Below are 27,241 nucleotides of genomic sequence, written 5' to 3'. Positions count from 1 at the left end.
TTTATACTCAGAAGAGAGGAGAAACACATTTGATCAAAGGCAGGTGTCCCTTTGCAATGCACTCAGGCTCTGCACTGAACACACAGGTCAGTTTGCTGACTAGAGAGGGAGTCCCATGTTAGGAGTTAGGTGGATGCAAACCACCCTAAGAAAGGTCTACAGAGCAGAAAGGGACAACAGGAGTCCCCTGTCCTCCTTCAGTGGCAGTGTGCCTAGCATGAGACATTCAGGCTACAGCTTCTGCAGCCTGGTGTGTGTCATACTTGCCAAAGATGATGGATTGTTTTTTCCCTTCTTGTAAATGTGGGCAGAAAATTTAACTTCGATATGTTAACAAACTTGACTCAAATCCTCTCATGTCCAGCAGTAAAACCAGTTGCATTCACCCATATCCTAGATATGACCAGATCCCAAGTGTATTAAAAATGTAGATGGGACAAGTGCCCATGGCTACAGTTACAGACCTATCAATGGCCAGGTTAAAGTGCCTGGGTAAGACATTCCTGCTCTGTTTCTGTGCTCATTGGGTGTTCAGCCCAGTGAAGCAATGATGAGTTTCCACAGCAGCTGTTAACTGAGTTGTAATTAACTGAGATTGATTGGGCTTGGGCTATTAAGTTATGCAGAGCAAATTTTGCACTTGAGTGGCACAACAAGGAAGGCTCCAAATAATTTATTAATCAAGTTCCACCAGCATAGGCAGGTACTATTTGTACATTACTTTGTCCAAAAGACAACAAGGATAGCCTCTACCAGGATTTCATCCTAGTCTTGAATTGAAAAGCATCATAGAATATTCTCTCATTGTTGGCCATGAGACTATTAACAAATACAAACTACAAGGATTCCTTGGCTCAGATGCTGCACAGGCAATGCTTTGCCTCTGAAAGTTTGACTCTGGGGAACAGAGGATGATTAGGAACACAACTCTGACAAGAGAAACTCAGTATGTCAAAGCTCTACTGCAAGGAAATCAGATAGAAGAGGTCTCTGCTATTTGCCTAACCATAGAGTCTCTCTTTATTTAGAAGAAAGCCAAGAAAGACTGTGAACATTCATTAAGTAAATACACTATGCAAAAAAAAAAAAAAAAAAAAACCCAAACAAATGACTTTTTCCTCCTGCATTCCCCTTCTTTATATCTCCAGAGACACCTCCTCTAGCTGCTGGACTAACCCTTCTGTTGCCCCAAAGGTGTAGTCAGTCAGTCTACAGGTACACACAGCCTCACAGCAGGGCAAAATAAATTTGCTCTAAGTTTATGTTGTGTCAAAGGCAATCAGAGCTGTTTCTCTCATAGCACAGGTCAGAGTTTTTGCTTCCTCCCATTATATATCATGGTTCATGTCTGTGTTAATCTACAGGACAGCAGCTCAACACACAAGCAAGGCACTTGCCTTATTTCATCATGAATGAAGCTATCCCATCCTTTTGTGTTTGATTTTATAGTCCTTTTCAGCATGAGAGGTACTCCATATAGGCAAGACATAATTTTACTGCATTAAGAAAAACAGCCATGCAGCTTTTATTTACTGCAATATATGCTCACTATTAGTTGGCATATTTTATTTATTTCAAAGAATGCATGTGCATTAGGATGTATTTGCCTTTCCATCTGGGGAATTCTTTACCCATAAGGGCTGAGGTCTCCTTGTTCTTGAGACTGCCAGTACAAGATCTCTGTCTTTTTTTCCTCTCTCTGTATATGTATCAGATGTGTTGGCAAGAGAATTACTGTATTTTCTTCTGGCAGTCATCAAAAAAGCATAGGATTAAATATAGAATTAACTGCAGCTTTAGTATAGATCAGTCTCTTATGTGCAAATCTACATTCAACTGTAATTCCAGGCATATATTCCATGTATATGTATTTGTAAATATTATATAGGTACATGTAATTCCATATATATGTATATGTATATTTCTGCTGAAGCTAAAGATGCACTAACTAAAGCCCAGATGTTTCAGCCATTGCCTGTCCACACTGATTTCCCTATACAAATGCTCAATTCATTCATGTGTATTGACATTCAAGCTGCCCACCAAACCAGAGGAAATGATGGGACTCTATGGGCAGTAGTTGTGTAGTTTGATGGTCTAAAGATTATTAGTGAAGCAGTGTTTGCAGTGCAAGCTGACAGCTTGTATCCCACTGACTGAGAAAAGGACATCGTTTTGCACTAACACCATTCAGAGAGCTGAGAAATGTTCTTATGGGCTTGCAAACCCCACTTACAGGCACAGCCCTCCAGGGGTGGCTGACACAAAACCAGGGGCCTGCAGCTGTTATCTATGCCCAAAGGGCTAGGTAAGAAAGTTGAAGAAGCAATCACACACTGATAATATACCAGAAATACTTTTCTCTTTACTGCAGCCATGACAGAGGGCATCACTGATGCTGAAAAACACCCACACAGCTTCACACGTCTTCTCTGTACTAGCAGTACTCAGTCATCATCCTCTTCTTGTAAAACTGCTGCTGATCAGACCCTCCTAGACAGATTTCAAACACTAAAAACAATCAAAGCAATCTGGGCTATCTGCAGTCTTAGACTAAGAGGTTGGATCACCCCTGCCCCGGCTGCCCTCCCCCTCCTTTCCAGGCTGACTCTTCAAGCACTAGCAAAGAAAGAGGAAATTCCTGGAATTCCTTCATCAGCATTAGGGCTTGTTTTGCACAAATTTGGACAGAGGCTGCTCCTAAGGGGCCAACTCATGCTTTCATCCTACTGCTGTGAGAGGTCCACTTTTATTTATTTTCCTTCCCTGCCAGCTTACCCAGCCTCCCTCGGTGAATGAAGTGCAGTAGTGTTGAGCACAGCGATGCTGACATCGCTGCTGGACTGGCAAGGTTTTAAATTACTCTCTCCCCTGGGAGGTGGAGGTTCTTTCCTTTTCTTCTTGGCAAAGAAGTTCTTGAAAGTCTGAAATTTGGATTTTTTCTTTCCTGCAACATGAAAAAAAAAAAGAAAATTTATGAAAGTTGGTGGTATTGCTTAGCTTGGGTAATGTTATCTCTTAAATTCTGGAGGAAGCCTCAAAGCTAGAGCAGCCCATTCAGTTTCAGTCAGCTCCTTTGTAAATAATTCAGTGCTGGAGTCCAGTGAAAGGTGAAGCTTCAATTCTTACATTTGGTTCCTATAAAGAAACACTGGCATTAAGCTGACAATAGTGGTGCCTACCTAGGTTCCAGTCTCTGCAAAAAAAAGTATCTTATATAGAGAATGTATCTATCTAAATTGAACAGTGATCATGCTTGGTGTATTTTCAATAAAAATTGCTGTCAATGTCTTTAGGTATTGATGTTCTTTACTTACTCCTTATTCTTTATTCAGTTCTCTAAGGAGACAACACCTGAAGGACATTCAACATTGGCAAAAAGAATGAAACTGGAAAAAGAATTAATCAACTCCAAAAACAAAATATCTGTTTCCACATTAAACAACTGTCCCAAAACTGTCCCAACTGTCCTTCTTTGTCCTCCAGAGACGAAGAAGCAAACGTAAATTAAGACATTGTCTTGCAGGACACAAAAGCCCCAAACAGTGCAGCCCTAAGAACACAATTGGAAAACTGTTAATTTGGTTCCAGATTTTCCATAGTCCAAATGAAAATACAAAAAGAACAAAAAAAAAAATCCCACCATGAAACATCACCGATCTTTTATTTTTAATAAGATCTAAGATACTTGAACATTCTTATGTATATTTTCTTTCAGCACACAAGTCCTGCATTTTGTCCCTGACCCTTACACCGAGGGGTCACTTTGAGTGGTTTGGGCCAAACTATTGTACTAAGACCCCTGAGATTGACTTAAATACATACTCAGAGCAATAACATCATTGCATATCTGAGCCAACTTCATTGTTCAATTAATACTTTACAGCAATTGGCATAATACATGCCCACAGCTGGAGGATTCCTTCATAAGCAAGGCATTATTTCAAGACAATTATTGTCTTCTCCCAGCAGTGATTTAGTTGGTGATGCTCTGTCTCAACGTGTGCCCTGTACGTGCAGGGATCTCTGCCAATGGGCCTTATCTGGGCTGGAATTGCCACCACACAGCTGCATCAGACAGTGGCCACTTTGAGAAATAAACAATGATACTGAGATCTACTCCCCCTGTCTCCTCCCTGCTCCTCAGCCCAGTGCCAGCACCACGTGTCAGGACACACAAGGATGCTGCCACAGTGTCCCCATGGCCTGGTGACACGGCTGCCCCTGTGCAGAGCCCCCAAAGCCCTGCAGCTGCTGTCCAAGTGACCTGGGCTGCTTCTGAGACCAAAGTATCTTTCAAACCATGGAAAGTGAACTCTCACTGCAGTCCCACAAAGAACAATGGGATGTGGCTGCTCTTAGGGAGGGTTTATCAGTGAAAGGCCTTTTTATCTTCCACTGCTGCTTATCAGGCAACGAGTGAATGAGACAGTCACAGAAAACACACAGGTTGTGTTGCTGTGGCCCAGACAACAGAGCTAATCCCAAGGGTTTGGGATTTGTTAAGACTCCCACAGGGCTCGATGAGCTTCATGCTGCACCTGTAGCAAGAACTGGCAGGAGAACACAGGTGACACAGCAAGCACACAGAGCTTCTCCAGTAAAACAAGCATGATGAGTGTTCTTCAGAGCCTTTAGAAACACATCCTGACCATTCCTGTCTTTCCTATCAGCAACTAGACAATGTGTATGGTATTTTTCCAGGAAATTTGTCAAAGCTGATCTGGTTTATCTCAGATAGGCAAAACAAAAGTTTAATGAGTTTAATGAAAGCAGTTCCCCAAAATTATCAGTTCTGCAGTGTCTGCTAACACAGTCAATGACTCAAAGAATGAAATGGCAAACTTTGAGACAGGCAAAGAGCTCTGCAACTCAAAAGGTATCTAAATGAGAAACAAGGACATGTACATTGGTCATGTACACTGGTGAAGCATCAGTTGTACAGAGAGAAAGCAAGCTGGATTCTAGTGCAGGATTATTGATGAGTTTAATTAGATGCAGGTATTTCCAGAGAACCAGGAGAGTGTTAAAAAAAAAACCAAAGCAAAACAAAAACCCACACCAAAAAATCCACCACACAATAACAAGTGATCCTAAGGATATTTGGGAGAAGCAGACATAAGTCTTGCCACAAAAGCAAACGTTGCCAAGGTACTACTCCAAATACTTGTCTAGATCAGAAGTGGTGCTAACTTTAGAATGGAGGCTACAGAAAGGATTTCCAAACACTGCCAATGAGCAATCCCCAGCTGGCATGGGACAACACTTGTACCATTGTGCAACAGAGAGTATCTGATGCAGACACATCAGTCACTTCAGTGCCTCCTCTTGACTCTAATTTATTACTGATGTGTGGGGTACATCCCCTCCAGCAATAACTCCTCTTCAACCAGGCTTTGCTCAGCTGCAAACATTCTGTTGCCTCAGATGAATGAGAAGACAGTAAGTTTCCCTGCAGTTCCAGAGACTGGCACTTTTTTTACATATTATTATGTAAAAAAAAAAGATAAAATCACTACTAGGCACTTAGTGCTGGATGCAGATGAAGACTGTGGGGCTGTTCTATGAGAGAGCATAAAAAGACATGGTTCACTTAGCAAAAAAGACATGGTTCAGAAAGACAATATTCTTGTTTGCTTCCTGCTGGGAACAGCTGTGCTCTGGTTTTGCACACCACTAAAAGGATGCCACCTTTAAGCTAAAGGTGCCTACATCTCAGTGCACTGTGAAGCAGCCCAGTGTAACAATAAATTAGTACTTGATACTTGAACTAATAAAATACAAGAGGACCTTAATACTTGAAATGGAAAAAAAAAATCATTGCATAACAAAAATCCAAGCTCAAACAACTATGCCTATTTCCCCTTCATCCACTGGTGATTTTTGAAATCTTATGGTTGCCAATCTTCAGTTTTATGGCATTAAAAATAAAATACTAAATTTCTAGGTTACTGCCCTAAAAAGGAGAAGCCTTCCCAAAAATTAGTTGCTTATGCTATGTTTTAGCCAACTATAACAGCAAAGAAGCAGGAGTAAGCATTTTCCTTTCTCTGTAAAGTTTGTGAATTCTGTACTTTTTCCTGTATGTGTACTGCCTATTTCATTGTGTCTGCTGTGCACAGAGAGAATAAACTCAGGACTTTCTGCTCTTTGAATAGTTCTTCCCTATAACAAGATAGAAAAGAAAAGGTAGCTTCTTCCAGTGCAAAAATTGAAACTGCAAAAAGCATGGGGAGCATCTGATTTGGGAGGTCAATGATCATATTCAAATTAAACCATTCATTTGGGGATCTTCTATGGTCTCTGACTTCCTAGGGTGCAGTCAGGAAGTATTTTCTATATTTTTTCCCCTCAAATCCAAGGACTAGATAGTTTCAACATTAAAAACACCTAGAAAAAAATCCCAACCCATAGACAAGATTCTCAGGAAGTATCATGATTCTAGCTTCATAAAAATACCAGATATTGGCAGACAGCAATAAAATCATGGAATTCAATACCACCAACATTGGGTGCTGACAGTTTTTGGACAGCAACCTGGTTCCTACCACAAAGAAGGAGCAGCATGCACTGGAAGCCTTGCACTACAGACAATAAGGCAGACATCAAGAATTCAGTCTAACTGACTGGGCTGTGAAGGGTGGGGGTTTTAGCCTCCTACAGCCTTTACATCATGAGCTAATTATGAAGAGGGGGAGGTGAGGCAATCCTTCATTACCTTTGGAAGTAAACAGAATATTCTAAAATGCTTTATCCAGGTCCAGCCAAGTGTCTCCTGAACTCCTTGGCAACAGCACAGCAGCCTTTAACTATTTAAAATTTTGTTCATTTAGGGTCAGAAATATTCCTGGTGGATTTAAAGTCAACACTTCAGATCATGAGCCATATCCTGCTTTTCCTATCACCCAAGCCAGAATTTGATCTCTTTCCTGAATCTTCTAGTGAACCTGAGTACAAAATTTTCATGCATGGGCTCCACACAAGCTTAGCAGATTGCTGGGATAGCACTAGACTGTGTGACAAACTAGTAAATCTAAGAAACCAGAGTGCTGAGCATCTATCATTACACTTTCTTCACCTCTATCCATCTGCCAAGCAGAGTGCAACAGTCTCTTTGCCATTTGCTTATCTCTTCTAACAATATTTTGATAGTGACAAATATATTTCTAAAGGAAAAAGCAAGATGACCTTTAAAACACAAACATTTAAGATGATTGCAAAACATTAGCCAAAGAAAAGAGAGAAAAATCAAATGATGTGTCAGCCACTTCTCCAGAGATGCTTCAGCCATGATGCTATTCCTCATATTCATATTGGCAAAGGGGATATCCTTTAATGTAGACAAGTCTGGCATAAGAAAGATATTTTCCTTTTTTACCTATTATTCCATCCCCTCACACTGCATCAGACCATGCCACCAGATTAAAGAATAAGTAACAAATGGCTGCCTGTGGCCAGAAACAGAGAAAGAGAGAGGCTGCTGGGGGTACTGATACAGCTCCCACAGACAGAGCCTCGTCACCAGGCTCAGCTCCCACCTCTGCAGGGTCCATCAATGCAGGCACAACAATCAGCCCTTCAAGCTCTAACATCCTGCTTTTAAAATCCAAGTCAGAATCAAAAGGAATATCCTCCAACAGGATATGTCGCTCCAGCATTGCACATTAAATAATCTTTTCCATAATACTGACAGCTGACAAAGACACACAGAATTTTCTTTACACTACAAAAGAAGCCCCAAAAAAACAACACTGCAAAACAGGTTACTACAGACCTGACTAATTGAAGAAAACAAATTTTCCAAATCAGCTCTACGTTCAGAGAACAACTGCTTACCTGTGCACTCTTCGACTGTGTCTCCAGTTTCTGGTGATTGTGTGACCTCTGTGGGTCTCGTAGCCATTATATAGTCACTGAAACAGAGATTAAAGCATCAGTTAAATTTTAGTCCATCTCCCCAGCAGAATATGGTCCCACCCAGCATGAAGAAAGAACACAGCTGAATATTTTCTAAAACTGTGATAGCCCAGATGGCTATCACAAACATGCCTTGCAGACCTTTGTGCCCTTTGGCCACGGAACTTTTCATTTTTCAGTGACACTTCTCCAGCCACAACTAACAATCCAGTCTAACCATTGCCAGCACCTCTGCCTTGCTAGGAGACCAGAATCAAAGCTTGCTTTCAGGAAAGATGTCATTACACTTGCTCAGCAAACACTGTAATGCTTCCCAGTCTTAGAATAATGAACCTTTGCTAGGGAGTGACAGCTCCACACTACTGTAAAAAACATAAGTGCTCAGCTGCCCAGGGTTCATGCATTACAGTGTCCTCACAGCAGGCACCAGTCTAGTCTGTCATCATTATTAAAACCAGTTAAGCATCAGCACTGAAACATCATTCCAGGCTATGCTACATTTGTGGAAACCAATAGATCAAATTTATTTTGGATCCAGTGCAATCAGCTTTTAACCACAAGCTCTGAAACCTTATTGCCAGCAGGGCTATTGATCAACCAAATTAGCTGATGGCATCATCTTCCTCCCCGATGAAAACAGAAGTTCAGCCTAGTTTTAAGATCATTCAGTGTTAACTGGCTCCACTTTGTATTTTCCAAATGGGTGTCTGTCCAGACAAAGGAATGAAGCAGCAGACCACAAGAGTCACAGTACAAATGTCAAGCAACAGTGGAAATGTGACAGTTTAGCAGGGCAGCTCATAAATACTGTCCTGTGTTATGGAAGGTACCTCAGTGATACTTTTACATAAGTAGAGGTTCCCATAATCTGTCAGGACTCAAAGAGTAAGAATCTTTACAGCCAAATCCTGCTCTCTCTTCTGCATAGATCACATCTAATGATTTTCCACATTTAAGTGGTGTAACAATACAGCTAAGTCAAGTATCTCAACAGCAAACAAGTCTGTGATTCTGGACTAATTTGGCCAATCACTAAACTCTTCCATTTCTTCTGTGTCACCCACATACTCTAAAATCTGTCATGCCCAAAAGAACTGGGACCTTTCTATGAGCCCACATCCTCAGACAGCCTTAAAAGATAAAGTGCACAAACTCAGAGGCAGAGGTGTCTGTCAGAGAAAAGAAAGGAGCAGCTCATGGAGGTAAAACAGGCAGGGCTCCTGTGAAAAAAAGAGGCCAGGGAGTTAAACATTCCCTGCACTGGCCACACAGACATGGAAACTGTAAAGCTGCTGAACTCTGGGGAGGTATAAAAGAGAAGCAAAGTGCAGTCAAACAGATCCCTTGGGAGCACTGGGCACAGGGGAGCATCAACACAATCTAGTTCCAAATAATCTCACTTCTGCTTGTTAAAAACCAATGAAAAAGTCATTGCAACAACCAGGACTGATTGCACCTTTCCTAACTGAGATACAAACAATTGTTCTTGACAAACAAAATGTTCTTGAAACAATTGTCAGACAATATTGACAAGCAATAAAAAATAAGATTTCTAAGTTTCCTTCGGGGTGATCATAACCATTCAACTTTTATCCTTTTTTCCCCTTGTCTCATCAATTATCTATGAAAATGTTTGCATTTCCTGCATGCTTTCTTTAAAGCAGTCATAAGTAGACTTTCTTATAGACTCTTTCTTTATATTAAAAAGAAATTTGGTTCAAATTTTTCCTTTCAAATTTATACACCCTGCACACTGTATTAGATTTTTCTGAGGTAAAAGGAAATGCATTTGAAATAAAATATTGAGAAAGCATTCAACAAATTTACAAGGACAAACTGACAAATCTCCAGACTCGAGTTTATTTTCACAGAATGTGAGTGGACCTGGAATATGGCTCATCTAGACCTCTAACTTCTGCTTTACCCACCTTCAACTAAATCAAAGCAAGAGAAAATTGATGCTTTCAGATCCAGCTTTGTTTGCATCAGTTCAACGTTTATTTAGCTCACTCAATCATCTCAGCTGCTCACTCAGAATCATTCCAGCCTTTGAAGATGTTTTGACTGCAGTGTTTATTGTAACTGCAAGCATATACTTCCAACTGGTGTATCTTTTATACAAGTAGAGCTACAACTGCAAAGCAGTTCAGCTCTGAGGCAGTTTTATTCAGTCAAATCAGCTCCAGCATTAACTCAATTTTATGGTTGAGATCTCTGGGGCACATGGGGCTCAAGTGTCAACTACAAGGGTGCCCCATTTAGGACCAAATGGTTTAGTGCCTTTGTATACCTCATCATCTTTTTCCAGTGAACTGAACATCACAGATTTTCTCAAGCTTTGAGTTAGTTGAAGTAGCTGAATTACAGGAAAAAACCTATATAATATATGATGTATATATTCTACCAACAAAGTGGAGGTTCCATCATTAAAAACTTAATGGCATACCTGAAGGAAAGTTAGCAATTAGATGACATTTAAACTTCAAATTCTGGTGGCAGTGAGTTGTACTTTACAGAGAACAGTTAGCAAATGTTCTGAGCCATAAACCCTAGCCTGGAGGTCAGTGTAATGGAGAAAAAGAGGACAAAACCCCATCAATACAAATACACATGAGTGCACAGGCATTAACTAATCGAACCTCCAGACATTCACCACTTCCAGGCCTTAATAACAGCAGACAGACACAGTGTCAGCTGTATCAATACCATGTACATCCAGTCCAATCAGCTGTACTAACACCCTGTGAGCTCTCCCAGAGCATTACACCATTAGAGACAAAGTTTTTAACAAACACTGTCTGTGTATTGATTTTCAGTGATAAAAATATCAGGTTAAATAAATGGCCCTTTAGAGCAGTATTTCTCATACTCTTGAGGTGCTACAGGACAGCTGGGAGGAGATGCTTGCAGAAGGATGCAGGAGACTTCTCCTCAGTGTGGGAGCAGGGACAGACATGGCCAGCCAAGAGAGGAGAGCTGCCAAGCCACAGCTACTGTTTGCTTCTCACTAGAAGTGGAACAGTGGGTGCATTTCCCCAGTCTACAGCTTCCTAATATGTTCTTAATCCTCTCTCAAACAGTATTTGCAATCCCTGCATATGCACAGACCTCCTGCTGCAGAGGTACAGGACACACAAGATGTTCAATCTGCCACACCCCTCAAAAGCCAGACTCAGCATGGCCAGTAAGTCCACTGCATCAATTCCTATGTAGGGCCATGGAAAAGACTGAAAGTTTGCCAAAAGCACAGCATTTGCCCCTCCCTGCACAGCATGATGGGCTGGATTACCACAAATGTGAATTAATTAATTACTTGCAAAGAGTGCCTTCCTATGTAGATGCAATCACAAAAATAATAGTGGCATTATTAGACTCTATTTGCATTGCTAAGGTGTACTTTAAAGCAATTAAACTCCTACAAAGTTGCAGGGTTTGTTTTATGTTCAAAACAGACAATGGAACTTAGCAGACACCACTACCCTCACTTGGTTTTACCTTTAGATCTAGGCTATCTCTGCTATCCCACATAACATTTCCATTGATAACCTCACTGTGTTGCATTCACTTGGAGCTCTTCAACTCATTACAGAAACTAATCAGTCTGAAAAGTAATAAGAAATCTCCAGGAACATGAGAAATGTCCTTGTCTCCCCTTTGCAAACTGAACCAACTGGACAAATATTTGGAGTACTCTATGGGAGGGCAGTGATAGTGCAAAAGAAATAAAGTTCCAGGATGCTGTTCTGACCATTTGCTCTGCTGAGCTGAACACATGACTTAATATGTACATGGGGGGTAGAGGGGTGGGAGAATGCTAAATGAATAAAAGACAATTCCCTTTCACTGCTTGGTTTGTGTATTTAAGGACTCCTGGGAAGTTAGCTTTGTACAGGACTCAAGTTTCCTGCATTCAACAAAGGTCCAAGACAAATGCTCTCTGCTCAGCCTCAGAAAAGGGACACAGCCTCCAGTGGAGCAGAAGGCTTGGAAACTGCACAGCAAGCTTCTAACCCACCTTAGTGCTTCTTCAGCTTCAGTCCATGGTTCTGCATAAGCATCCCAGAAGGCCTTATGACAGAGAGCTCAAAGGAGATGCTGAACCCTGAACAGCCTCTTTCTTATCAAATAAATGCTTGAGGAAATAAAGCCTCAAGAATGCGAGGCACTGCATTCAGTTAGCATCTTCATAGCCTATAGAAGACAGACAGTGGCAAGCAGCCAAGAGAAAGAGGTGAAATTTTTGCCTGGAGGTTTTAAAGACCAGTTTCCTCCATGCTACAAATATTATTTGAAATCAAGCTTATGCTCCAGATTTCAGGACACACACTTTCCACAGCAAGGTGCATCAGCACAGGAAAATGGAGCCTGTGGACCTCATCTGGTCCTCCAGGTCACCACCCTGCAGCCAGCCTCCCCCAGAACACCCTTCAAGCTACTGCAGGACGTCAGAGAAAGCCCCTCTATTTCTCCTGAAAACCAAGGTTCAAAAAAACACGGAAGGCAGGATGGTTTAATATTCAGATTACATTCTGCAGCAAAAGGTGAATGAGAGGTAAATTTTCTTCTCTCTTATTAAAGCAGATTAGAGGACTTTGCTCTGACAAAATGTGGTTGATGGCTTTCCTCTCTGGGAGCCCAACAAGCTATCAATGAACTCATTAATCCAATAACAGCTAAGTGAAGTAAAGTTTACCCTCTGCAACTTCACTGAAGGATTTCAGAGTCAATCATAGCAATAGCAAAGCCAGCAAGATTTCTATTCAATTTTCACATCCCTTGAGCATATTGGAAGCTCAGCAACCAAAGCTCCCTTTGCTCTCCGCGAGTTGAGTGACCTGCACTTCAAGGCCCATGGTCACAGAATATGCTGAACAGTGTGGGATTCAACAAAACAGCTTTGTTGAAACAGGGTACAATCCAGCATGAGAGGGGCAACCAGGATCTGACCTTCTACAGCTGATCCCTTTGTGCTCTTCTACAATGTAGTGTTTCTAGGATGAAATTCCCAGGGTTTTTTTTTGCCAGCCCCTAGCTGGTATCTCCCATGGAGTCCCTTCCATGACTGTTTAATGTAGGTATAAAAGAATAACACAAACAATAGTTTACACCAGGATCCTTGCTACTCTCTCCACTGGTAATGGGGAGGGGAAGAGTTTATAAAATTAAAGAATATTGATCTTGTAATTTTCACTGAAGGAGGGATAGTTCAAGAAAGTTTAAGGTCCTTTTCCAAGGATCACAATTAAGAAATACAGCAGTAGTACCCACCAGGAAGTCTGGATAAGCATCTAGATAATATTTAATATCAATAAAATATTCTCTCAGACTCAAGCAGGGGGTCATAATTCCCCATAGCAACAGACAACATTCAGCTCCTAACCTTGTGAAGATATCGGGAGCAAACAACCCTCCACATGGACAGAGCTGCTCCCAGCTCTCACACTTTGCATTCAGACAATGCCCCCGACCCCCCTCTGTCCCCACACCTTGGCTCCTCCGTGAATGCTCTCCAGAAGACAGGTTCCAATGTGCTGGACTCTTGTTTGCTACAATCTGCTTTGAGAAGCCTCTGCCTGACAGCAATTCTGAAGGATTTCTGCTGTTCAACAGTGCCTGAAGCATTATGTCCTGCCCTCCTAGTGAGTGTGTGTGCAACACTAATGGAAAGCAGCTGGTGGGCTGAAGCAGACTTTAAAAAAAAAAAAAGTAAGGGGAGGAAATGCCTTTCATACAGTCACACAGACTCATTCTGTAATTGTGTGAGAAGCCAAGAGGATAAGAAGGGGGAAGGGTAAATGGGAAAAATTCATAAGCACTCTGTTACCAATCCAGAAACCGAGAGTCGATGCCTCTGCCCCTGCACTGCTGCTGCACATCCCCAGACTCCCTCCCTGCACTCCTGCCATTTGTTGATTTAGCACTAGGGAACTGTGTCCCTGCATGGGGGCACTGACTGCAGCCCAGACCTGGTGCCTTAAACCCGAGGCAGGCACCAGCAGCAGGGCAGCTTTGCTTTGTACCCAGCTCAGGAGGCCAAACTGAAGTCCCAGAGCTTTGCAAGCCTTGGCACCCACGCCAGACAGATTAACTTGGTTTGGTGCCACTTCAAGCTGTCCTCATGCACCTAATTACTCTGCTGTGCTTATTAGCATGATCTTGGGTAGCTGCTGTCTGTGCAAGATCTCTGCTGCAAGTTTGCATCAGCTCAGACAATACAGCAAATATCTACCTGTTAGCCAAAAGCCACGGAAAACGGTTCTTGATAGCCCATCCCTAATAAAAATTTATCACAGATTTTACAGTGCATTTGCAGGTCAGTACCAATCAGGAGAAATGTGACAGAAATTTGCCCAAATCAAGGCTGGCTCTAACCTAGTCACAATCTATGCCACAGCAAGATTTTGGCCCCAGACTGTCTCCATTTTAAAGGAATGGTCATTAAATGACCCAATTAAATTCCACAGTTTGGCATTAGCATAGGAGTAAGCTTTTCCCATGTAGTATTTTTTTTCCTTCACACTAACACACTGGGGAAATTTCAGGAAACAGCTGGAATGAGGATCCTCTTCCAGTCTTCCTAAAAAGAAGAAAAAGAATAGCAAAGTCTTCCAGCAACCACACTAAAGGAACCAGCTGCCAGCAGCAGGAGACACTCTCAGATCCACTTGACATGGATACATTTGAAGTAGTTGCAGAGGAGGAGGAACACGCATTTAAAAATCATCAGGGATGTAACCAAAGGCTGCTTTTGCCAGCTAGGGAGCTACTCCCAGTTTACTGCCTTTGGAAATGGTTTCAAGGCAAAGCAACAGGAAATGTCAAGCCACCATCACTGAACAGCAGACATGCCTCACGCCAGCAGAGTCAAGGTGTCAGAGAGTCAAGTATGGGAATAAAAGTTAAGCTCACTGTCTCTGCCTCTCCACTGTTTTCTAGCTTGTGTATGTGCTTTTTACCCCCTCTCCAAATTCCTAATTAATTTTGTTTCACCTGGATTCTTCAAGCATAAAGTTAGAGGACTGGATCTGACATGCGGTGTGCAGAGCCCTGGGAGTCTATGGGCTGCTTTGTAGGGATCAGCAAAAGGTGGCAAAGGAAAGAGGTTTGCCATCAGCTGGCTTCAACCTGCTCCACAGGGGCTTGAAAGACTGTGAGCCTGAGAAAACTTCATGGAAATTGCCAGCATTTGCAAACTGTGAAGGTGACAAGTATTAGTTTACACAGCAAAATCTATGAGACAGAGCTTGTCTTTTAAACGTATTCTAGCAGATGGAGACTATTGGGCTGGGATTTGGGTAAATTCACTGGTTTTTCTGGCTCTATCATTGAACAGCAGGGCAAATTACTGGATTTCTAACAAGAACCAAGTTTTTTATCACTCAGCCATGAGCTTCTTTATCTGTGGAATCACTATGGTCACACTGAACTCCTGGAAAGCTTAATGGGCCCTATGGGAGAGTTAAGGATCACCTCTGCTGCAGGAGACCAGCAAGCTGGAGCTGTATGGACTGACACAAGTGCTAGAGCCACACAGAAGGTAAATAACAAAAAAACCCATAAAATTTCACAAGAGTAATCTGCATATCTGCCTTGCCCCCATATTTGAGTGACAGTTATTTCCATTATGTTATTCTCAGAAACTGGGAAGAATCATTACATCCTGGATTTTTGGATTTTCCCTGAAAGAAAAGTCTGGAGGCATTTTTACCAAACTAAGCTGTCTCACTATTGCAGGAAAAATGAGGCTGAAACAACAGAGAACTGAACACCAGCATTGAAACATGGAACTTTCGGCTATATCTAAAGTTTTCTCTTTTTTAAAGTCACTTATCCCTCAGCTTTTGGTTAAAGATCAGCTTAAAGCTGGGGGCGGGGGGGGGAGGGGTGATCTTCAGATACTATGAAACTTCTCAGACAAGAGATAATAAAGACATTTAATGGCCTAGAACTCAAACTGCACTTAAAAAATTGGGAGGCAAACAGAATATTCTGGGACAAACTGCTACAAATTTTCACTCTGAAGATCAAAATGCCATAAAGCCAGCCAGCCATCTTTGGGCTATAAAGAAGCAAATAAAACACAGGCTTTGTGGTCTCAGAAGCTGCCTTTGGCAGGAAGCTCAGGAAATCTCTCTTCATGTGAAGTCCCCAAACGTATTTGTCAGTATCTACTGCCTGTACACACAACAAATAAAAAGAAGGCCAGCTCCTTGCCAGTTGAAACACACAGTGGCTGGCTGGCTGACCCCGAGTTCCCACTGCCCCTGGGCATTCCTGCAATTCAGAGCCCGTTCTGACTGCTGAGAAGGGAGGCCAGAGGCAGCCCCCGTGCTTGCAGAGGGGCTCTTCTGCAGCTCTGTGTGAAGTTTGATGGTTTCCCTCCCTTCTTCTATTCCTGCTGTCCCTGCTCTGCTCTCTCTAGAGCCTCGAGTTAGGCAGCTCCTGAAGTACAATTGGTCTTGAAGCACATGGAGAACTCTTGGAGCCAAGGGAGATCATCCATGTGCTCAAAGCAGTTCCTGAGCCAGTTCTGTCCCAAGGGCAACTCCTGACCTTTTGCTCTAGTATGAGCAACTACTAAAAAGGGATCCTACTTCTCTGGGATTCCAGACACAAATACCTCTCTAAAACAGGATCATCTAAAATAAGATTATCTGAGCTAATGCTGTTTTGCACCAATGGAGTATCAAGCTGAATTCAGCTGAATTCAGACAAAGAAACTGACACCAAAGACAAGAAGAACTGCAAGATGGGGTAGTGACAAGCAGGCACATGGGGGAGAGAATCGGATGGGGACAGACATTCTGTAAGGTCTTCACAGGCCAAGGCTGCAAGAAAGGAAGCAATGAGACAATTTGCATCCTTTTAATTTAAGCTTTTGAAACGTTCTTTTCACTAAACTGAAATGATGGAAAGCAGTTTGACTGCTAGAGTGAACCAGCAAACAATTCCTCCTCACCTCTGTCAGGTCTGTATTTTCCCATGTACATAGACAGCTTGATGGTTACCACAATGTCTCCATCCTAACTCTGAGCTAGACCACTCAAATACATCTCATTTGCATCAGAACTACTGTGTGGATTCCAAGTACTTTGTTAGATGAGTGAAAAGCCCCAGCAGAAGTGCACAATTACATATTCCTGAGAATGTAGAAGCATAAATTAATTTATCATGAATAGAAGTCAAATATTTAGTTCTAATTAACACCAGATCTTTGAATCTCACAGGCCAAAAGGAACAACCACCACAAAATGTTGAAGCTGGAATGCTACCTTGGCTCTGAATGGATGGTTAGAAAGCAGGATCAGGCAGCTTTGTCTGCACAGCCAAGTTTTCCTGCTCTGACTCAGAGCGCTACAATTCCCTCTGAGAGCACCTTGGTCTGGGCTGAGTAGAGTTAATTTTCAGTCTAGCAGCTGGCATAGAGCTGTGGTTTGGATTTGTGCTTGAAACAGTGCTGATAACTCTGAGATGCTTCCTTTATCACTAAGCAGGTTTTACGCAGAGCCTTCTCTGCTCCTCAGCCCACCCCACTAGTGAGGAGGCTGGGGGTGAATGAGGAGCTGGGAGGGGACCCAGCCAGGACAGCTGATCCCAACTGAGCCGAGGATATCCCAGACCATCGGGCCTCATCCTCAGCATAGAAATCTGGAGAAGGAGGAAAGGGGGACTTTTGGAGGGATGGTTTTTGTCTTCTTGTCACCATTAATGTGACAGAGCCCTGCTGTTCTGGGGATGCTAAACACCTGCCTACCCTGGGAAGTGGGGAATAAATTCCTTGTTTTGCTTTGCTTGTGCACATGACATTTGCTTTATCTATTAAATTGTCTTGATCTCAACCCACGAGTTTTCTCACATTTACCTTGGGATTCTCCCTCCAATCCCAGCAGGGGAGAGTGAGTGAGTGGCTGTTGTAGGGCTGAATTGCTGGGGTTGAAGCACAACAGTCACAAAGATTCCAACATGCTATAGCACATGACACAACAGAGCACAGAATGTCTTGGCACCTGTGCACTTCTCCAAATGCAGCAGCACACACAGGTAAAACAATACAGCTAAAGAAATGAATAATGATGTGTGTGGCCTTTTTCACACACACAGTGCTGGAAACCTTGGGCTGTTGGCACAGCCTTGACTTGGCACAGTGATGAGCAGTGACAGCTCAGCATCTGCAAGCAGAATCAGACAGGATGTCAACTGACTGGGCTTTTTTTTCTTTGTTTATACAGTGACTCCCGCAATGGAGTGGGAGGTCACTTGCGAGCTTGAAAAAATAATTATGAGTAAAATAATAAGATAAACAAAATAAAATAAGAGAGTTTGCAGTTAGTATTTGCTGTATTCAAAATAATATTTAAAACTTCTTAATCCATAATATTTTTACAAACTTTGAGACTATAACAGATGTAATGCAGAGCTATAAGCTTGAATCATGTTAGTGTAGAACACCTTGTGCTCAACTGTTTTCTTACAGCAGGAGAAATATGGGGGCTGGAAGGAAATCAACCTTGGAATTACCTTGGGTTTTTTCCTGTTTCCCCATGGACAGACTTATCTCAGATTTTCTCAAATCTGGCTAGTAGTCAGCTCTATCTGCCCTACACCAGCTCAGGTAGGTTATCTACTGGAAGTACAACTTGAACTCACTGCATTTTTTTTTCCATATATTATCAGATTTCAGCTTTTACATCCAATTCTAGGCCTTCACATCCCAGCAGATGTGAAAGCCTAAAACTTTGTAGACCTCTGCACAAGAAGGAATGACAAATTAATCTCTCCAGTTGGCTCTAGGCGTACAAAGCTAGACACTTGCAGCAGCAGAAATTTCTGTCTAAGAAGAGAACACAAGGGAAAATTATGACAAGATGTTTTCACGGCTCAGTCTGGCAAAATTATGTTGACAAAAAACCTGATGGTCAAATGATGTAGAAGAGTGAGAATCACATTTAGCAGATTGTCCCAACCCAAGCTTCTGCTCCACTGCAAGTGATGTAGGACAAGCACTAAAGGTCAATTTGACAGCATATCTGCCAAATACTCAGAACCTTGGAGATAGCAAAAGGGCTGTTCTAGTGAAACCAAATAAACAGGCCTGCTTGGAATTCCTCTGCCTACAGCCAGCAAACACACTGTACCAGTGTGGCTGCAAAAACAAACACCATCCAGAGAGAAGCACGAACAGAATGAGGAGATGGGAGTGACTCACTGGTGTATTAAGCCAGAATTGAACTTCTTGCACAAAGATGAGTCAAACAGAATGAATCACAAAGAGAAATAGGAGATTTTTCATTATTAATATAGCACCATTGTACTAACAGTGCCCAACTGCCTGCAGTGCCATGGCTCTGACACCTCCTAACTGCTTTTGTTCACCCTCTCTGCTATTTTTGAATAAGAGATCAGGACTTAAGTCTCTATACATTTAATACCAGGCAGAGCACTGAATGACTCCTGTGGGTTGAAGGCAAAATGCTCACAAATATCCAAACACTGTACAATTGCCTAATAGAGGAACACAGTCATAGTTTGTGTACTGAAAGATTCCTCCAAGAGACTCACAACCCCTGAGGAGTCTTTCTACCTGAGCTCACACTCTCTGATTTGGCCTCAGTGGGGAGATCTCTTAAGTTCCATAAAAGCTGTTTCTTGAAACTCATCCAAGGTTTGTCTCTGCACAGGTGAACTTGCTTTGCTGGGCAGAAACCACCTATCATACTCAGATATTTTAATCTCAAAATCTCCCAACACTGAAAAGCTGTTAATCAGTGATTCTTGCTCTTGTGAAATAATATGCTAAAGTGATGTACAATAAAAATCCATGTAAATAGATATATTTCAGAATACCAAAATGTTTTTGGGAAGCATTTCACCTCTCCTGAATTCATCAGCCACACAGACAGATCCCAGATCATCACAGGGGCAGTGATTGCCACAGCTCCCAGGAAGCCTGCACTGATTCCAAAGCTGCACAGCCTTCTGACAGCTGCCAACTGAGCCCATGGGCCACGCTGAGCCGGGATGATGCTGGGGGATGGCACAGGCAGGGATGGCCAGGGAACTCGGTGTCTCACTTTAAACAGCCCTGGAGCCTTGGAGAGATGCTTCATGTGTAAAGCAGTGCCAAAGAGCAAAGCATCATTCACGGCAGTCAGCCAGTGGAAGCATCATTCACAGCAGCGCCCCGGCAATCACAGCCTCCAGGAAGGGAGAGAGGCCACGGGAGGCCAATGAGCTGCTGACAGAGAGGAACCAACAGGCTCAACCTGCCCTGGCCCCCCGTGACAAGTTGCTACTCCAGTAGCAGTTGGTGGAGCTTTAAACCACTTCCAATCCACTTGTCACTGTCCAAGTTAAAGCAGCAGCTGCTTGCTGTGGATGGGGAGCCAAAGGCTTGAAGGACCACACAAACACATAGAAGTTTGTAAAAAGTGTAACTAGCCGCAAGGACAAAGGGATTTTTGGGATTTCCACCGTCCCCTGTGAGCCTCTTCAACAAGAAAGCTGGGGTGAAGGTGCAGGGGCAGTGAACACACAGCCTATCCATCAGGTGGGCAGCTCTGTACCATCTTTGGAATAAACCCAGCAATCACCACAATCTACTCCTGACACTTGTCTGAACAGGCAACAACACAAAATACAGCAACAGCACCTACCCCAGAAAATATATTTTACTCAATTTCATGGTCATAACATCATTTTAGATTGGCAATTGCTTTCATCTCAAACTATCTAGAAATATATTGAAAATTCTACTGATGCATTCCTTTATCAACTTGCTTTACCCAAATGCTGAACTTCTTTGCAAGATAAAAGTGCACATCAGCATTTTTGACAATTATGGTATATAAGAAAAGAACACAATACCCCACTGGAAGTGCAAAGCTTGGCAAAGCAGAAGACATCCAATCCATAATTCTGGGATTGTTTGTGAAAGGCACCATGAAATCCTGAGTGACCACATTAAACACAGTTAAATACATTTTCTTATAGTCTGCTATAGAAACCGGTCTGAGCTGGCACATAAACTCTTCAGCCAAATATTTTATATAGCTTCTAACACACTATATTTGTCTTTGGAAATTGGCAGTTTGCATTGACCATCAGCGAACCTTACTATTCAAGCAACCACATTTTCAGCTCATAACAACATACTTGGCCAGTCCCAAAAACTGAGGAGCATATGAAAAGATTCCTCCACAGGCTTTAGGAAACTTTATCATATCTGTTTAGGTATAATATTTTTTTCCTGGCACCATGCTTGGAGCAAGAAAGAAACAGAACTCTGCAACAAGGGTGATGATAAACTTAGCAGAACAATTCAAGATTACTCAGGTTGCATATGCTGGTTAAAGAGAAATATGAAAGCAATCTAGAAGTTTTATTTCAGTGAAATAGCAGCCAAGAATTACCTGGATTAGGCTTTGGGTTCTTTCTTTTCATTTCAGAAGAGGTCATTAACAAAGCACAGGGACAAGACTATATGTACAAAATCAGATTCAGCCATACATTATTGCAGTGTACCAAGGCAGAGCCTTTGCTTCCTCTTGTAAAATGTGGGGGAGTGGGATAAATGTGACAGCAGCACAGGAGAGCACTCCCTAAAGCAGCTTTTAAAACACTCCAGGTGCTTTAGCTGGACTCAGCAGCTCAAAACCCTGGAGGGAACCCTTCCCCAAAGTCCATGGCAGGTTTCTTGGCAGGTACTGAACTCTAAGTCACTTTGGCCAAATTCCTACTGGTATCCAAACCAATTGCTTAAAGCATAAAAGTAATTTCATTCCAAAAGAGCTTTCATTCAGAAAGCAAATTAACTCCTACAGGTCAAATGACCATGTGAAAATTTGGGGAAGTTGTTTCAATGACACATTTGTCCAGAAAGACAAATAATTCATGTTAAACTCCAAACAAATTTCATTGAAAATTAATCCCAGGCTAAAAACATCACTATTTCTGCAACTGGTGTCTTGAACTCTTTTTAACTACCAATAACCACAGCCAAATCAGCATATAAAATTTGTGAAGACTGCAAAGGGTTAATAGTTGCATTAATTCACCTCGGAACACTTCACAGGGCTGAAATAACAGGCTGAGGAATACAACCTGTGCATATATAGCAAGTGTAGAGACCTAACTGAAGAATATCAAAAAAGAATAATCTGTTGAATAAAAAAAAACCCTGTGCCTCATAAGTCAGGTGGAGATTGACCAGGAAAGAAGAGATGGTTTACCACATGTAAAAAAGCTTCATCTGTCCAAACTTTATAGCCTCTCTCTGAATTTCAGATTTAAGTGCATTAGATTCTGAAGGATTTGGAGGGGGGGGAATCAAACAATGTAAATTTACTTACTTTTTATCAATTCAAGTGCCAATCCACCTGCCTTCATCAGGACTCACTCACAGCCCTTTTCTAGTTCTGATGGCACACTCTCCCTTTATCTAAAGCAAAATTCTCTGCCAAATATTAATTTCCTGTTACAAATTTCATAGGACGAAAGGAGTCAATACGGGATGGAAATGCTAACAGAAATCCAGTAGGAGTTGCGTGCCTTTGAAAATGCACATTTCCACCAGAGTAATGTGAGACAAACTGTTGGTGTGAGGGATACAACCTTTGGGAGAAGGAAAAGGAGTCAGTTGCCAGCTCCACTTTTGAGCTATTTTCCTCCCTCTGCTATCCAGGACTTACCCACACACTTAACTATCAGTATTCACATCTTAAGCCTCAAGACACAATTTCTCTTGCCTTCCACTGTGCATGTTCCCTGTCTGTAATCTCTCACCGGGTGCAAGAATAGAGCCCTCTGCAGTCTGCTGGTGCAAAACACGACCAAACCACTCCTCAGGTTTGGCAGCAGGAAATTTTGTTCCATTCCTCAGCAGGGAGAATGTCAAAGGAAAAACAGAATGCATCTTCATGGTGGTTTCAAGCACAAATACTAACATGCATTCTCTCATTCTCTTTTCCCTTGATAGTCTACTCCAACAGAACATGCCAGCGAAGCAATAAAAAAATAATCTTTTAAAATACAACCAAATCTCTCAACAGGGAGCAATTACAGAAACAAACCTCAGATTGCCTATAGAAAAACTGAGCTCATCATGTTCTTAAACAGCATTTACTGCCAGACTTCTAGCTAAACATTTTTTAAAAGCCAATGTGAATTTCTTTATTTCTCCTTTTTATGTGTTAATATAGAAACAATACAGCTAATCACTAGGGAAGAGGGCATTTTCCCTCTTGCTATAATTAAACAGGAAAAGGTTCTTAATGCCTTTTTCAATGTTCCATGTTTATACCTCTGAAGGAGAAAAAAAAATTACCAATTTTCACCAAACGAATACTTTAGTCAGGACTTATTTTTGCACTTTTGTGCTCAGGCTGGCACTTCACACCCAAGGCAAAACCACTTTGTTCAATGCAGCAGCTGCAATACAACAAAGACAGAATTTCAAAGTACCCACTAGACTCAGCTCCCTTTGGAAAGGTGGAGGGGAGGGCTCAGCATGGCACTTACTTTTTACTTTTCAGGCACCCGTAGAACCCAGCCATGGTGCTCCCAGGGGGGCTGTGTGCATTTAATTCATTCCTGTGTGGGGATGCCAGCACCGGGGTTCTGCCAGCGCGCAGCGCTCCCCACTCGCCCACGCGCACACGAGAGCCCCAGCGTGCCGCGGCAACTCCTGGCCAGATAAAGTTCCTGATCTGAGGCACTCAGACTCTGCTGAACTGGGTCCAAGGAGGGCTGTGCCTGCTCCATAAATGGATATGAATTGTTAACTCCCCCTTTTCCTGTCTCTTTTCAGCTATTGGTACGCACAGCATCCGAAGTGTAAAATGCCGTATGGCATTTGATTCCGTCTCCCTGTGGGACTAATAAGGGGCTTGGTTATAATTAAGATGTGAAGAAGCCCTTCAGGGAGATTGTTATTGTTATTTTTTAGACAGAGGAAAGCTACAGAAAATACTTGCAACATCTTTGAAATAATGACTAAAAGCTGTAGTTATTCTCCAGCTCAAAAGGGGAGCACAGGATCTTTCAAAACAGGCATTATCCCAATTCACTGTAAATCACAATCTATTCTAACAAGATATTCTGCACAATATCAGGAAAAATAACCAAACATATTGCATTGCTGCAATATTGCAAGGTCAGGCAAAAAGCTCTCGAGTTTAAATTAGCCAGCACACCCATGTGGCAGAATTACTGCCTGGTGATGACCTCTGACAATATACTAACCATTGCTCCTCTCTGTCACAGCTAAGGAGGCACTCACTGGGTGTGGAAACAGGTAAATGCTGGGGAACATAAACCCCAAGGAGCCTCATTAACGGGGTGACCCAAGTCCTGGGGACAATACAGCTGTGCCACACATTTCTGGCATTACATTGCATTAAATTCATATGGAAATGAACTTGCATCGTGGCTATCAATGGCCTCTGTTGAGGTAAAAGCAGAGAAGAGGCAAGACATTGCTGGTGCTGCCTGCACACAGGGAGGGAGCAGCAGCAGCCACTGCCACAGCCTGAGCCTGCTCCTGCACTCACATGGCTTGCTAAGAATATCAGCTCCTAATTAAAAATTGCATGGATATTTAAAAGTAGGAGGTTCATAACTCTCATAATAGCAAAGATTTACAGTCATTCCTAGAAGATCAGAAGAAAACCACATTTATTTGTATTTCTCAGCTGGTATAGAGTGTTTGAATACTTGGGTCTGACAAGCCAGTGGGAGGGAGTATTGTTAAGTATTTTTATATGAGTTTCTTAAAGACATTTAGTGGAGAAGTCCTCTTTGAATACTTGGAAAAATACTTTATTTTAATATCTTTCTCATGAGAGTCACATGTGGTTTGAGAAATGGACTTCTGGTGAGGAGTCCCATAAGTGGCTCAGCTCCAGCAGTTTTCTAACAGTGCAGAAGTTTGACATCTGTGAAGGGACAACTCCATTTCCCAATTTTCTATAAAGGTCCCTACATAAAGGAAAGCTGTCACACAAGTACCAGATGACAAGTGCCAGTACCATCACAAGCAGGAAACATATCATACTCTAGTCCAGTTTCCCACTTCGCTGGAAAGCAAAAGCCTCTACAAGCAGACAGCTTCAATGCCATCCACAGAGTGCATTTGCATTTGCAGATCAAAGCTGACCTCAAGCAGATATAACACATTTTCTGTCTCTTGGGAAAAGACAAAGCAGTAAAAATACAGTAGCACTAGTGAAAATCTAACCTGAACAAGTTTCACTGTTGGGAATCACTGCACTTGTCACGATGACTTCACGCTGAACTCTTAATACCAGCAGAAAAAGGATCACTAGAGAGCGTTAATCTCCATCCATCAGACAAAGCTCATAGGGAAAAAAAAAATTCCAAAATCAAGGCTTCAGTTATTGGGCAACCACCACCAGGAAGGCATTCCTGGAGATTACTGGAGAAACATTGTGACTGGCTTAATGCACAAAACCTTGGATGTAGGACTGCATCTGAAATCTGCCTGGCATTTTGTTCAGAAAAATGCTGCCAACAGAAACATTTATATTAGAGTAAGAAGTGAAGGAGACCTCATGAGAAATTCACATTTATTTTTAAAATCAAGAAAGATCAAATGGCCTTCCAGTGGGAAAGCACAGTCCCTAAAGCTAGTGGAAGGGTGTAATCCTGATGATTTTGGAAGAATTTCATCACTTTAACTGGCATAGAACACAGCCTGGAAGTTTAAAAAAAATCAGCATTTTTGCTAACATAAAGCAGATTTCCTGTCTCCAAACCTCCTCAGATGGCTTGCCTTCAGAATATGCTTCCTTTCAATATTGTTTTTTTTTTCTTTCATGCATTTTTGTCTTGAAGTTACTTACCTGAACATGCAGAACTTCATCTGTTGGCTTCCATTTAGGTCAAACATAGTCCTGTTCTCAGCAACCAGCAGCTAGCAACACACATTGCACCATCTCAAAACCCCCTTACTTTCCAAGAAGCACAGACTAGTAAACAGTCATTAAAAATAATTATCCCACCTCAGGATTTAATACTTTTTGATTCTCTATCTTCATATCACCCTCAAAGGCACATCATGCTAGATTTATTATTAACTCCTCTGCCTCTTTATCACCAGCACAGCTTCAAATGGCTACACAGTGAGCATTTTGGGTACAGCCCTGAAATCTTAGATGTTGATAAACATCACAGCTCTATGTCCACAGGCAAATCAGTGCAAGCCAGCAGGTATGAGCTGTACCTGCTCTGACAGCCAGACATCACCGCACTGACATTTGCTCCTCACTTGTCAAGTGCTCAAGTGAATGGGCTGCTCTACTGCCAGTTAATTAATTTAAACTGTTTTCAGCTGGGAGGTAGACATACACCAAATAACCACAGACTTCAGCAGAGTAAAGATGGTTCTTCAAAGATAGGGAAGACAGCAAGTTTAAACAGCTGAAATTTCAATCAGATCTGGATTTCCTCTGAAGTTTGCGGTTTGACTTGATTGAAATAGCCCAGTCTAGGCCTACTTTCATTTGAAAATCATGGCTTTCTTCAAACTCACTGTCATGGCTTTCCCTCAACAGCCCAACATTGCACCAGCCCCCTGCACATCCAAATCACTGCACATCCAAATCTGCCTCATTTCCCCTGCAGGGAGAAAAAACAGTCCCAGGGGCAACCTGCCCTCCCACAGTGGTACCAGCAGCAAGCTCCCAGCACCTGGTAAACTTCCCAACAAGTTTCTTCATTTCTCCAGAGGGAACAAGGGAGGCAAGACTGAGCAAGGTCCACCCAGCCAACCATTAGGAAATCCTTGCACCAAAATACAGCTCCTAAAATCATCAAGCTATTTATTTCACACTCACTTGAGTCATTGCAAAAAGAGCCTCTTCAACTTAAGTAACCAACAGCAACTACTAATCCAATGGAGGAAACTCAAATACACATATATGAAAAATAGCCAGGGTACATGCCAGCAGCCTGAGAGCTGAGGTGTTAGGAGCTACACACGCAGCCAGCAATCCTGAATAGGTTTCATGTCCAACAGAGCTGCTGTGTTTCTTGCAGCCTCTTGCCTCTGGATCTCTAAGGGCAAACCCCGCCCCAGCTCCCTGACTGCAAACACCTCACATTTTGCAAAGGGCTCATCCAAAGCTTGCATGGCAGCAGGACACACAGCAGCAGGAAGGGACAGATGTCACACAGTTAAGAAATTGTGCGTTTCACAAACTGTGTTTAAGCAGGGGTGTTTGGTTTACATTTTTAAAATTTATTTTCAGAAAGGGACAAAAGTTTCATCTGAGTGTTTCGCTAAACAAATTTAGAGGTAGGAGTAAAA

At 42.2% G+C, this 27,241-nt stretch overlaps 1 protein-coding gene across 5 annotated transcripts in view; it reads right to left on the bottom strand.

Moving 5' to 3' along the window:
- Positions 1–27,241, bottom strand: part of KIAA1210 (KIAA1210 ortholog) — a 57,331-nt gene that overhangs the window by 14,692 nt on the left and 15,398 nt on the right. For 3 of the 5 annotated variants that reach the window (XM_053955974.1, XM_053955977.1, XM_053955978.1), the window contains exons 1-3: positions 23,434–23,496; positions 7,837–7,913; positions 2,779–2,947 (exon numbers count right to left, since the gene is read on the bottom strand). In XM_053955974.1, coding sequence (XP_053811949.1) covers positions 2,779–2,947; positions 7,837–7,913; positions 23,434–23,468 — 281 coding nt within the window. In that variant the 5' untranslated portion in view covers positions 23,469–23,496. Of the gene's footprint in view, positions 1–2,778; positions 2,948–7,836; positions 7,914–23,433; positions 23,497–27,241 lie in introns of those variants that run through there. The other 2 variants (XM_053955975.1, XM_053955976.1) reach the window with 1 other exon arrangement.

This window comes from Vidua chalybeata, chromosome 14, assembly GCF_026979565.1.
Source record: "Vidua chalybeata isolate OUT-0048 chromosome 14, bVidCha1 merged haplotype, whole genome shotgun sequence".
Taxonomy (NCBI): Eukaryota; Metazoa; Chordata; class Aves; order Passeriformes; family Viduidae; genus Vidua; species Vidua chalybeata.
This window is presented reverse-complemented; position numbering and strand designations above follow the sequence as displayed.